Raw genomic sequence first — 14,931 nt, 5'->3', positions numbered from 1 at the left:
ATCCAGTAATGTTCTGGCTATAAAATATAAAGACATCAGGAGGGGATCAACCTATGAGATCTGTTTAACTCAGGGGCTACCATTAAACCAGGGAATTTGGAGTGTGGCCAGTAGTAAATGGGGCTTGCCACAGAATCTGGGCCCTGGTGGACATGGTCCTCATTGCCAGATGAACAAGCAAGGACAACACAATTCTCAGTCATCCTGCACTCACCTCATGGCTGCTTGCCACACTGCTGCCACCACCCCGTACACCAGGTTGGATCTGGCGTGGTACCGAAGGTGAGTTTGGCACCTCTGGTCTAACGGTGTTGCAACACAACTTTATTATTCATATCGTTCTTTGATGTGTTCATTTACAATTCAGCAACATACCGCATGAAGGATGCACGGATCAGATTCAGTATTCTTTTCATCGTTGCTTTACATTTAATATCAGTAGACTGGCTGGCCTTTCTCTATTCCTGTTCAGAGTTCTGCCATCCTTTCTTAAAAAAAAAACATGGCTGTCATTCACTGGGGACTAGGCATCTTATTTTGGGTCCTTTTAAAATATATCTGTTGCACATGGTAGCACAGGTCACCTCATTCTCACACTAAGTTAATCCAATACAACTTCAGATGCTCTGCTTCCCCTTCATAATAAAGCAGCACTAAAACCTTGTGCATATTTCTCTGCTCTTCATTCTGATTTATTATCTATGTAGTTCCTCTCTATTCTGGTCTTCCTTTCCCTTACCATCACAAAAAGAAAAGTGTGTGAAGTATCAAAACAATATGGGTCTCTTACTCTCTGTCTCATCTAACAACTCAGAAAGAAAATAATCAAAGATAACTACTTTCCCACTTCTCAGAATTTCATGAACATGAAATTACATGTAAAAGTAACTTTCATTCCTATAACTTTTTCAACGAAAAATATTCATTGCTCAAAAATATGGAGTGGCATTATTTTGAAAAGCAAAATCTTGGATACATGGAATTGTCTGAAAAAATGGTGAATATTTACACATGAAATACATGCACATTTATACTGAAATGAGTATTTGATCTGAGCTCACTACCTGCATCACTTTATTGCTGGCCATTACTTCTGTTTGCTATCTTGTTCCACTAGTCCTACGGTCCTGCTCCTTTAGGGAGCTCTCAGAACTGAATGACCACAATGCAAGTGGGAGTGCTCAGCCTATGCTTACTCAGTAATCTTGTTCCATTCTAGAACAGCTTTACCTTAAACCCCTTCCATAACACTTTGAAACCAATTAGATTTAACTCTACTGAGCCTTATTACAACCTGGTAATAATATGATGCAACATTTAAAGGTATCTTATGTCTACTTCATCCCTCATGGGGATGATAGTTAACCAAATCCAACCCTTAGTAAGAAGAGAAGCATTTGATTGTTGAACGCTCTCCGGGACAGGAGAAAGAACAAATGAAGCAACTAAAGTAGGAAAGTATAATAAAAGTCCCTAGGGATTTAAGTTTAAAATGCTTATTAGTCCATCCTGATATTTATGGTTTTTCTGATATCTCACAATACAAAATGTGAACTGAAAATATGCAGAGACAATGTAAAGAAAACCTCTCACATAACATTTAGGTAAAATAAATAAAATCTACTCAAAGTGAGCATAGTTGAATTGCTGTATTTGATATAGAATTCTTATGGAGAATCAAAAATGTCATCCACATCAGCTCCTGGCAAACTGTCACTTTTACTTCCTTTTGCATGATGTCTCCCAACATCAAGTCTTTACATTTTTCAGAGCAAGGTAAGCTGTTTTCTGTATAAAAAAAGAATTAGAAGGGGGTTTTGCACAGAAATGGGAGTCATGGAACTGGATTCCAGTCAAGACTTTAACAATGATTTCTAAGATGACCCTGCACAGTCACTTAACCCTGCAGCACTAGCCATTAAAACAGGGATAACAAAGAGTCGCCCACTATGCATTATGCTATTTTGTTAACGTCTGTAAAGTTTTAAGATTGTTGGGTGCAACGTGCCATTAGCCAGAATTATTAGAAGATAACCTTTCTTTGAAAACCAGGCATAATTTTTTTTTCAACTTGGGAATTCAACTGTGGCAGCCAAACAAAAGAGCGAACACTTACTCACAAATCAAATACTGTTTAAAACAAGCCTCAAATATTACGAGCCACATTGTAGTGAAATTTGCAACTAAACAGTTAACCAAAGAAGATGGGAGTGGTTATCGGCTTGTTGCCACAGGTTTTGCCCTTTGTGGCTTCTCGCATCCCAGACTTGGAAAATATGAGCTGCGATACTGAGAAAGGTAAGAAGCCAGCACAGCCCCATAGTGAAAAATGAGTTTGCATCATCTGTCATTAGAACTTCCTGCCAACGGGGTCATTCCCTATTAAATTACCACTTGTCAATGTTTAAAATACTGATTGATAAATGACTGTGCCAAAACTGATAACACGACAGCTTTTATTTTCTGATATTCTTGGTTACCACATTCTGCTACTTCAAGATACAGATACAGTACTTTTCCAACTACTTTAGCAAAGGACAATTTAATCTAATACAAAACTAACAGGTAGTGTATAATGATTGGTCCTGATATACATTACATGCTATTCCTCCTGCCAAAATAAACCTACTGGCGATTTAGCGATATGGGTAGATCCAAGTTTCACATTTCATCAAATGCTAGTAATCTGTTTTATCAATATAAACTGCATTTTAATGAAAAAATTCTTTTCTTCAGTACACTTCACTTTTAATGCCCCAGAGTATAATAATTCGTTCATGCTGTAGAACAAGAATGTTTTACAAGACCTTAACTCTCAAGAGAAATTTCTCTGTAAATACAAAATGCAAGTTTTATGGGAATGTGTTGTATGCAACATGAGCAGTACCCAACATAATAAAAAACTAGGTTGCACAGAGAATTCAGCTTAAGTATCCTTCTGAGCTGTTGTAGGATTAAATGGTTACTGTGATAACATTTAGTTGCATACCTATGCAACAGATAAAGGAAAAGGCAAGAAATCTAATTTTCATCTGTGAACTGCGAAGAAGAAATTAATTTTTTAAAAATATTTTGCAACACAAATAAATCCTAATGGATACATGGAACTACTGAGTCAGATCATCCACTGAGAAGCAGATATTAATACTGCATTACCAGACAATTCTGAACATAAGGTTGACATATCTTGCATCTGGAAGTCCAAGCCTAAAGGAAAGGTAATCCTTCTGGTATGAACAGCTAAGGTAGAAGCTACTATATCACTCTCCATCCCTGGCCCTATGAGAATGGGTGAAAAAGGAGAAGTTAAACTACTCCTTTCAGTGTCAATTTCCAGTTTCAGGTTTTGCTCCTCAACCCTTGGAACTCAGCATAAATTGCAATGGTTCTGAGGCAAGTCTATTTTTACTCAGGGCTATGGACAGAAATTCCACAAACCAGTATAAGTGATCAGAAATTGGTTTATATCTGTAACACAACAGAAGATCAGTGCATGTAAACCACTTTCAAAATGGCCGAAACTGGTTTAAAATAAACCTTGATGGTTGGATATAATATCAAACTTAGCCGATTTAAGTTAAATTGGTTTATTGAACTTCTGTCCCAGATCCCCTCCAGATTCAATTTAATCCATGGTCCCCCAGAATCCCAGGATGCTTTGCACCTGCCCTACAAGGGCCCCCTTGCAGGGTAGGTAGACTAGCCTTGGCCCAAGCTGTTTGCTCCAGCCAAGCAGGGACACATGCTTTAGCGCCCCCTGACTTCTGGCTTAGACCACTGCAGGCATGTGGCTGCATTTCTGGAATCAAAAGTAAATGTCTGTTCATTTGCTTATTGTTTCAATCTACACAGTTTAGACTAACCTGTGAAGATTGAATAAATTCAGCGTTGGGCTTTTTGACTATCTGTACTTAGAGGTGACAAACTCTTTATACAGCATCCGTGGACTGAAAGGATTCACACATGAGCTTTATGCCTATCACTCCTCTTCCTCCCAGACTGTGCTATGCACACTTCCAAGATCTGGCATATTAAGCCAACTAAGTAGATGTCAACTTTTAACACTGAATATTTGCTTATTTCAGGGGAGTAAGAAGGGCTGCATTCATATCACTTGATTGACAAACTGCTTCAGCCTGATCTCCAAAGCAGCCTTATGGCATCTTCAAATTATGTCAGGTGACTCAGATTATGAACAATTCCTAGAGGCAGTGAGTTCCATATCCAGATTCTACACATGTGGTCAGTTTTGGATGACAGTCCTCCCCTGTTTGTGATAGCTTTACTTGTCCAGCATACCAAAGTCCCTTACTGAGGTCACCATGGCTGAGGGGCAGACAATCTCTCAACAGCTACCTAGGAATCAAATTGTTGTCTGACCTTAGTGCTCTTTATCATTTTCTTTCCCTGTACTTCATTATAACAGAAAAGAATTTACAATCTTCAATTTAAAAAAATTAAATACTCATGGTGCAAGTTACTAACAAGGTTTACTAAACATCTATTGTTGTTTCCTAATCCAGTTCTAGCCCTTTCATGATTTCTCTTTTGTATGTTCTCCCATCCATTTTTTGCCTATCTTGTATTGTAAGTTGCTAGACCATAACTTTAATCTTGCTTGAAAAATACTTTCCATTGCTATACCTCTGTAATAAATTATAGTAAAGATTTACTGCAGCTAAAACAGTATTAATAATAACCAAGATTTATATGGCCCTTTTCTTCTAAATTAATCTCAAAACATCTCCCATTCAAGAAATGACCTGCTATAACTATACTTTGCTGTGAGATGAAGGTGGTATGGCTACAGATGGACCATTAGAAGACAAGATGTTGAAAACTAGTACAAAGTATCAACAAAGAACTTTTACAACTGTTCACTGAGGTGAATTTGCATTTGCAAATCCATGGAGAAAAAATGATATCAGTAAAAAGACAATTCTATTTTTGTGTCCCCCTTTTCTCCTTCTGTAACAGTGAAGGGAAAATAAGAAACTAAAATCTAATTAAATACTAAGTATTATGTTACAGTATAATAAGGAATCTGAGTTAAACAAAAAATGACAATGAATGGTAATTCTCAGCCACAATGTACTTAACTTGCTGTGTTGTACAGAAGCATGGCAGCACATATGGCTTGTAAAATCACCTACTGTTCTGCATCCCTTGCAATACCTACGCACTCTGAAGTGACAGTCTTAATTCAGAATTTTATTTGTTTTGGAAGTTTAAGGTTATCATAAAATAATTACTTCTATATAATACACTATGTCAGACTGTATAACTAAGTCATTAAAAAAGGAAATGACTCTGTAGTGCCATATACAGGACTAGCGCTGGTAATGCAGAATGCAACAGGGAAGCATATGCCTAGAATCAGCCTCAACACAGACTTTGAGAAAAAGATGGGGTCATTCAATTCCCTATTCTGATAGATGCCTACATTACAGATTCCTTCTCCTCTCTCCAGTGTTTGATAAATGAAAGCTGATTAGAGCAATTCTTGGATCAGGAAGAACAAACAGAACTCTGATCAAAAGATGGCATATATTTTACCCAGGTAGCAGAAAACTGGTAAGACAGCAAGATCCCTGGCGCTATAAGTCAGCGTGGGATTTTTTGCAGAGTTTTGGGTACCCACATTTAGGAAGGAAAAGACGGACAACAACTCCTTTTTAGTAAGAAAAGTGGTGGAAATCGTTTTTCTTGTCCCATCCTAGTAACAGAGGAAAAAAAGGGCTTAAGCAATGCAGATAGGAAAGCATTTGAGGGAGAGAGGAGAGAGGTGTAGAGTAGAAAGAGTAGGGGGCTAAGAATGAAAGAGGGGCAATGCCTATGTACTGCCTATGGAAGATATTTTTTGCCTTTGCAAACTCATCGTGATAAAGTCTTGTTGAACCTGAAGTCCACCCCTAATCTTATCAATAATTAGCAGACATAGGCATTGGTTCCAAATATCTAATAAAGAAACAGCATCAGTAATCTATACAGACTTTGTTCTCATTGACAAAGAAGAAAAAGCAGTTCCTACGTGCAGTGTGAAGTCACTTTAAGTATATACTATGTACAATGGTGTACTTCACACTATTCAAGTTTTGTTTCCATATCAACCAAACTATCTTCTGTGTTCTCTGTGGCATCAGAATGTATCGATTGCTTTAGTGTACCTTCATTTCTTGCTTAAATGTATCTGTTTGGTACAGCATTTTCTCTCTTTTGCGGGGACTGCAGCTGTTCCTGTCGACTCTTTTGGACAAATGTTTATTATTACATGATTGCCTACTACTGCAGGGGACTGGGCTTGATTACCTGGGAGGTCCCTTCTAGTCCTAAGTTCCCATGTTGTACTCCTTCCATTAATAACTGTGTCAAAAAGAAAATAAACATAATGGAATTTACCCCAGTGAAATGCTAGATGCTGCTACTGTCACATGGTTCTGTTCTAAGTTCAAATATATTACATCAATTTTTACTTACCCCTACAATCACAGTATTCATTTAAAATAAGGAAACTTTTACAAATCAAAATCACATTCATGGTTGTACTTTTTGTTTTTAGATTACCTCTGCCAAAGGTCCAATGAAAAATACATTTGGGACATACACACATGCACACACATGCATGCACACATACACATGCGCATGCACACGCACGCACACACACATACACACACACACACGGTCAAAATAAGGAGGGAAAAATCACCTTAGTTATTTTGCTTTCAGAATTTCTAAATATTTTCCCAATGTCTTGGCAAAATTATGCATTTTAAAAAGACTGCAGGCATTCAAATGATTGTCAGTCATGCAAATAATCACTTACTTACAGTGTATGAGTTTGGTTTGGATAAAGCAAATTACCATTTGGAAATAACTTGAAAAACACTCTGGGCTAAGAGCTTGCTTTATAAATCTTAACTTGGCCACGATATTTCTTAACCTTTTTCTCCTCGATCTCCATTCAGCTGAATTGCACTGTAGTAACACAGTTTATATTAATAAATTGCATTCAGGGCCACAGATGCATTCAACATTATCTGAAACATTTTTGTAAAGAAATGGTAAATGCTGGGCACAAGTGAACTTTATTAGAAGTTACGAAAAACTTCTTTTTTTAAAATCTACTCTGCCTTTTGTGATGATATTGAATTTTATCTATGGAAAATCATTATTACTGATTTCTAAAAGCATTAAAAGGCACTTAAAATAGATATTAGCATTAACATAAGAATAGGAAGTTTTTTTGAATGATGTGTCATTAATTGGCTTACTGACAAACTGAATCGTGTGTGTGTGTTTGTATGTCCTAAATACATGAATAGTTATGATGATGTATCAAAATATAGTTATATTGAAATTATTGCATCTACATGTCTAACATTAGGCACCAGTAGCTGGATTTTTAAATGTCTAAAAGAATGGGAGGCACAAGTCCTTTGCGAGAGTCCTGACTATAAAAAGTACTACTGGTGCTGGTACTGAGCAGATCCATAGCTCTCACTAGTTCCAACAGCATTCTTGAAAATCATACCATTGAGATGTTTGCCCCTGATCCTCAAAGGTATTTAGGCACCTAGCTCAAATTCAAAGCCTAATTGCCCCTAAAAGCAAAGGTGTAAAGTGCCTAATTAGACATTAGCCACATAAACACTTTTGAGGTTTTAGGTCTAAGTGTCTAAATATGTATTCAAAAGGCATAACCTTAGACATTTATGTTCATGAGATTTGAAGTAGTTGAATCCTGTTACATTTTCTAAGCAACTTAAATGCAAGCATTAAATCTATAAACAACAATAAAATTTGTGACCCAAGAGTTAAATGACTCTTCTTTATGTTAACCTTCTACAAAGAGACACTTAAAGACTTTGAAATGATGTGCATAGTGCAATCTGGTCAGCAGTGAGGGTTTAAGGTATGAGTATTTAAATAGAATGAACCTTGCCATCAGTTATAAAACTGGACTTCAGTACAGCCATTTAAGTTCATTAATTTGTTTGCTATATAGTTCTTTCACAAAATGCACTGAACTTCATATCACTTTTAAAATTATAATTAGATTGCAAAACTCTACTATTTGTATTTAGTGCTGGTCCCACTGAAGAGGAGGAGACAAGGAGAGATTTCTGTGCTAGGAAAAACAATTGTCAGGTTTAATCAAAAGTGAAAAGGATCTACAGAATGTTCCCTTTGAGCCACATAACCCATTGCTAATTTCAGGATGGGCTCCACAGCAAGGGTAATAAAAAATGTCCTTCATAGTTACTAAGGAAGAGAAAAGAGCAACTACAACTCCAACAAATGCCAAAATATTCAAGTCTGCTTCATGTTACTGAAATTATTTTTGCCTATCTGTAAGCCGTAAAAAACAGAGCTGGGGGGAAAATCCTGCATCATTATACCTAGGGAAATATAATGTGTCAACCATAGCCTAATGACTTTTACTAATCTCTGAAATTTCTTGTTCCCGCTTCCCCTCTTCATATAAAGAATATAGGGCTGATAAAGCACATGCAAAGATATTTTTAATAAACAAACAATGGGACATTATCATGAGTGAGCTATGTAGTTACCAAGTTGCACTGACCACCAACTTGGCAACTAGGCATGGCAAAGTTTTAACTGATTTCAATGGTTGAGAATCAGGCCCCACCTTTGTAGTTCTGTATTACTGAAATAGTTTTATAAAATAATGGAGGGTGCAGATCAATAACATCTAACAAATTACCTAATAACAACTCTTAAAATGATCTGTTAAAACTTAGCAGTAAGCAAGCACTGTATTTGAGACACTTTATGACACAACATGGAGAATGGAGTCAAATGTACTGACCTGCTCACATCAGGGAACCTGATTGGAAAGTAAAGAACTCGGCACTTCGGTCTGATTATTTTTTCCAGATCCTTTGGTCTGTGGTCAGGAATCAGCTTCATAAATTTTCCAATAGATGTAAGAAATGACTCCATATTAAAAGCAGAGTTGAACACTACAATATCAGCAACCAAACTGGAAAAAAGCAGAGAAAATGAATAAAATGTTCTGAAAGAAAACCCAGGATTATTTTTAAATTGACTAAAATAGGATAAATATTGTGACAGTAACTGATAAATCAAGCAATGTAAATTTATTTTTATTTGATATCAGCTGACTCAGGTATGGTGGAGAGTCTGCTTTTATTCTGAATATCTTGATTGCCGTCCAAATGACTTATCTGCTAAACATTATTTAACAATTTTCATTAAAACTTTAAAAAATAAAAGAATTACAAATATTTAATATTATTAATCTAAAGATCATAACAGTTCTAATCTCTTACAGTTTCATTGTATGTAGGGTCGGAAGGGACCTGAGCAGACCATCAAGTCCAACCCCCTGCCATGGCAGGAAAGAGTACTGGGGTCAAATGACCCCAGCAAGGTGTACATCTAGCCTCCTCTTAAAGACCCCCAGGGGAGGAGCCAGCACCACTTCTCTTGGAAGTTGGTTCCAGATCCTAGCCACTCTGACAGAGAAGTAGCGCCTCCTGATACCTAGCCTAAATCTACCCTCTGCCAGCTTGTGACCATTAGTCCTAGTCACTCCTGGTTTCTTGAGGAAAGTCTGTTTTGTTTCTTCATCATGTGTTATTAATTAGCTTGTAAGAATACTCTTGCCATTAGTGATATTATTGCCTTAAAAAGGTATACAAGATATACTGTATCATATGGATAATATGAATGTTACTATTTTTCCTCTGAGGTTTTTAAAGACATCTAAATACTGAAAAAGAAAATTTCTGTCCTGGAAAAGGAGAGAAAAACCTGTTTGATGTACTACTGGTTAATGAAATATAATTTCAGCTAACCAGATGTCAGATAAAGCATCAATAATTATTTTAAAGTACAGGTTCACATGGTTATCTTTTACTTGGTTGCCTAATATTCCAGGGGACTGAACTCCATGACTTAGATAGTTTCTTCCAGTCCTCTGTTTCTGTGTTCCTAATAACCCTAATTTAAACAATTCAAGGTGGCACCATTTTTCAATTAAACAAGATAAATGTCAAAATTTACAATAGAGAAATAATAGATAAAGTAATCACTTAAATGTTGCTAATTTAATTAGGAAACATTTTGGTATATTAGCATAAGAGAAGATTTGATACAAGACAACTCTCTGTCATATAGTATTACCGCTATAAAACATGAAAACCACATTTTGGACTGTGGTTAAATCATAATTCATATATTATTTTGCTTCTGTGATTTTCAGTTTATCAAGCTCATCAGAAGTGCTGATGCAATCCTAACTATACTGGCACAAATGTAATAGTATAACAGACTTAAGAAATGTTTTATGGCTACTTAAATTTTCTCAGTATGTCATATATTGTAATACCGACCCATGGGTCATAAGATACATTGAGGACATGTGTTCATAAGTCACTGGGCTGGTGAAAAGTGTATTTGAGGTGAGAGTCTGTCATTCATCCTTACAACTCACACTGCTGCCTGATCAAGAAAGAAAACTGACACTGCTCACAAAAGCAGCAGGAGTCAGCAGGAAAAGCAAGAAAACATTTGAGAAGAAAGAAATAATCTTTTTCAAGTAACCTACAGGAGTTGAACTATTTCACAAAATTTCCCATTAGTTCTCACCTATGATTTCCCACCATATGTTTTCCTCAAACAAAGCCTGAAAAGTTTTTCTCCCTGTTTCTTTTATACATTAGAAATATTAGTTTTTACTGGAGATTTTATGTACCACTAGAAAATCAAAGAGTTCTGATTACAACAAATTCAAGCCTAGGCAACTAAGAGGAAAGTATTAAATCTGATTATTTAAAATGTGTTTTTAACACCTATCTAACAGAAACTCCCAATGATCACTTGGGAGAAGAGTTCTTTTTCCTAAAGAGTCAAAGCATTAAATTGAGTGTAGTCTTTTCTGCCAAGGAATCTTTCAACAAAAACAAAGACTTAATATTTCTTATATTTCTAAAGGAAAAACAAGCAGAACAAAGCTTAAAATATTAAGAAAGGCTAAGACTTCTGTAGTTCTTTATATAGCAGATAAAAAATAGACATAGGTTTTTTCTCCTTGCAGGTAACCACTTGTAGGCATAAACAACTTTCTTCCCTACCATTAAAATTAAGCTGTTTGCAGAGACAATAGTGTTCAAAATATTTTAGAATATATTTGCCATAAGATAGGGAGGCAATTGTTGGTTAAAGAAGCATGGAAAGCAAGTATTTGTAGAAGTCTTTCCTATCTGAAACAAGAATTTAATGGTAATACAAAGGAAAAAGGAAAATAGATTACTGCATGCTTTTGTGGTCTAAAATGCATATTTCTGGAAATACTGCAGAGCAAATTCACTGCAAAGATTCCATAATTTCAGAAATTATGAGGAAATTGTATCACACAAAATACTGAAAGATAAAAAGAATATTTAAAAATATATCCCCACGCTGCCTTATATCATGAAATCTGAAAGTGACTATTACTGTTTTACAAAAGCAATATTTTATTATATTTTCGTATCACTGGTACTTAAAATCTGAAATGCTTTGCACTTGGAATGGCAGAAACAGATATACAGAACGTTGAGACTACATAAAGATTATCATTGGGGAAATATGAATATGAACTGGCTTATATTATAAAGATACAAATGTTTTACATGTATTCAAAAATGCACATTCTATGTTTCTAATAACTTTCCTAATAACAAATAGGTGAGAGAGATCAAGCAATTGAATTCATTTCAATTCAACCCAATTCAGCATTGCAATTTCATTTAGGTTTCTAGTGTCTAATCACAAAGCTTTTCAGTGTCGCTGTTATTAACTTCTTTCATTAACTTAGATTCAGAAAATACATTTGTTTTAAGTAACAATGAAGGACTAGAGCCTTTAAAATGTCTGCGTATTTTAGCACTGCACAATTTCTGAATTCTACTTGAAAGAAATGTAAAGATTTATCTGGTATGTTTACTGCCCTCTCTCCTTCAGAAAAATGCTGCAGTATGTTTTAATTTTTGCTCATTCCCCTGAAAAACTCTATTTTAATTCAGCTGGATGCAATAAAAGCTACTGCTAAGCAAGAGCTGATTAGCTGCTACTCTGTTAAGTGTGCTTGAAGCAAAACTTTTTTTGTTATGAATAAGTTATGTCTTAAAAATAACTGCAACGTAAGTGTACCATGGAAGGTCTATGTCACAGAGGTGGAATGTAACAATAGTTTGAGGTGAGGTTCCATCTAAAGTAGTTAATAACCTGTTTCTCCCAATGGACATTATTAGTTAGATCTCAGAACTCTGTTTATAACTGTATTGCAATTTATAACAGTGCTGTCATTTAACTAGTGTAGGGTGTCCCAGGCTTAAAAAGCGAAAAGATTGTGCCGAACAGAAGACATTAAACAACACACAGAGGTGTGAGAAACACCTACCATGAAAGAATCTGGTTGTATCCATATTGGAAATCTCTTTCTTGGCATTTCTGGACAGGATATGCCAGTTGGTTCTCATGGAAGTAAAGGACCTTTTTCAATTTGCCAAGGTCAGGCCGAAGGGCAATAAGTTCAGTCAGGTTAAGCACTGAGCTCGCAAAGAGGATCCTGAGAAACAAGGAGAGTAGTGTTTACTGTCTATGAGCATGCTCAAAAGGGTCACCCTTTACTCTTCTCCTCCCCTTCTCCCCCCACAAGAAAAACATAACCCCTATAGGGACACATCAATAGCTAAGCCTTAATACCATGTAGCAGCATTCTAAGTTTTGATCTCTTAAAAAGCAGCTGCTAAGAACTGAACTAGAAAAGCACTGAATCTCATTGGTCTTCTCAGCTCAGTTACAGAGAGATGCAAAATAAAAAAGCTGGATGGATTTTATTGAAAAAGGCAAGAAAAGCTCTATCTGAAGGACAAATGGAACAAAGATAAGGCTGACTGGGGAATACTTTGCTTGCCAGTTTCATTACACTTTACTTCTTTATGCAACCGACTACTGAAATTCAATATATGAGCAGAAATGGCACATGTTCATGTTATGACATAAACCCTTTTGATTTATGCAATACACTTATCTGGTGTGGTCTTTTTCTTTTCTATGTTTTCTTTTCTCATTTTTATTAGGTATACTATATATTATTTTGTTGTTGTTGTTTTGTTTCCTTGAACTCCAATATTGCCACCGTACTTGTTACTATTCCATAGTTCATAAAATGATATAAAGTGAGTACAAAAAACATTAACCCACTGATTTTTTCTTTTACTAATTTTTTACTGATTTGTTTGCAATAACTTTACAAACAATCAGAAAATTAACTTATCTAAATCTATAGAATAAAATCTTGGTCCCAATAAAATTGTATTGATTCAATGCAGTCAAGATTTCACCCATAAGTAAGCTAGTATTTAATACCCTCTGGATAGTGTGATTTTGATGTAAACCAACATTCTGAATCATTGTGTACTATATATCCATAGATTTGTATTTTAACTCTCAACAAACATTTGAAATTGTTTAATCTTAAATAGAGCACCAAGCTGAAACAGTATATTTCTCACTAATTTGCTAGCCCAACATCCAGTCTAATAATGTAAACGTAAAATAATAATCCATTCTAATAATGCAAACACTGGACCTTATAACTTTTGCCAATTTCTTCCTATTTTATTCAAGACAACTGGCCAATTGATACCATGGAATGATAATCCATTTGCACTGGTTAGCCTTTCAAACTTTCCATTGCCTGAGATAGCTAGATGTACATTAGTGTTTCCAAAGTATTCTGTACACTAACTATAAACTTAGAAACGTTGAAAACTTAAGTCATTCTATAGGTAATCATTCTATAGGCATTCTATAGGTCTATAGGACCTACTGAACATACGTAGCCAGAAGGCAGCTGTTATTAACTCTCATCATCATGACTCAATCCTGACCCAGAAAAATCACTACCAGATTGGGACAGTAATGATAGATACATGCGCATTAAATATTTGGTCTTTCTAATAAGGTTGTTAAATAGGGTGTCAAATAAGATAGGAGCACTTGTTATGAGACACGTCATGACCAACAAATCATTTCAAAGAAGCCATAAAACTTGTCAAAAGTGATAAAAATCTTTTGACCCCTAATCACCTAGGCAGATTTAAAGAAGGATAAAAAGACTTTAAAATGTGTCCTAGACATTTCACCGAATGTAGAAACCTCAGAGTCCTTGTCCAGAGGAGCTTACAATCTAATTTTAGTCATAAGAGAATGAGTGAAAGAAACAAACACTAGTGGGGGATACAGAAGGTCAAAGATTACAATAATAAGATTAAATAGTTATTTGGGTAAATTGTAGGCTTGTGTTGATGATGTCACTGTACCTCCCCTCCCTGCTTGTTCCACAATACTTTCCCCTCTTCTCTACCAGTCTAACTGATTCATACAGTTTAGAGCGTGTGGACCTGGCACAAGACACAGCTTCTTTGGAGATATTTAAATGGAGAGAAAAAAAACAAATATGGGACATCTAGATAGAAAACATGGGTCACATCACGGAAAAAGGCACAAAGGAAGGAGAACACAGTCAAACTCTAAAGGGTAATACTACTGTTGGAGAAAAAGATTCACCAGGAAATATCATGACAAATAAGAACCGAAGGCTAGGGCTAGGCCAGAATCATGTAGCACACTGTTGTTTGATCACAATATGGTAGACATGGATGAAGATAATAGAGGGAATCTGAAGAAAATGGTTGTATCAACAGACAACAGCACTTTGGACAAGCTAAAGGATGCAATGGAGGCATTAGAAAAAACCTACAAATAGAAAGTATTTGGAAATGAATGGTGAAAATGACAAGGACTTAAAAAACGTTTTGGTTATTCTGACACAAAAAGAAAGGTTAGATTTTTTAAATATTAGACAAAAAGTGGCAACAGTTAATAACCTAATCA

General features: G+C 35.7%; 1 protein-coding gene across 9 annotated transcripts in view; it reads right to left on the bottom strand.

The window, feature by feature from the left end:
* The window catches only part of QTMAN (queuosine-tRNA mannosyltransferase), a 298,926-nt gene that overhangs the window by 119,700 nt on the left and 164,295 nt on the right, over nucleotides 1–14,931 (bottom strand). For 8 of the 9 annotated variants that reach the window (XM_090045822.1, XM_090045816.1, XM_090045823.1 and 5 more), the window contains 2 exons: nucleotides 12,431–12,598; nucleotides 8,831–9,004 (listed from right to left, as the gene is read on the bottom strand). In XM_090045822.1, the coding sequence (XP_089901948.1) occupies nucleotides 8,831–9,004; nucleotides 12,431–12,598 (342 nt within the window). The remainder of the gene's footprint in view (nucleotides 1–8,830; nucleotides 9,005–12,430; nucleotides 12,599–14,931) is intronic. The other variant, XM_090045821.1, reaches the window with a different exon arrangement.

The sequence above is a fragment of the Crocodylus siamensis genome, chromosome 4, assembly GCF_052110815.1.
Source record: "Crocodylus siamensis isolate JL-2025a chromosome 4, ASM5211081v1, whole genome shotgun sequence".
NCBI lineage: Eukaryota > Metazoa > Chordata > Crocodylia > Crocodylidae > Crocodylus > Crocodylus siamensis.
Note: the sequence above shows the minus strand (reverse complement) of the source record. Positions and strands in the feature narration are given on the sequence as shown.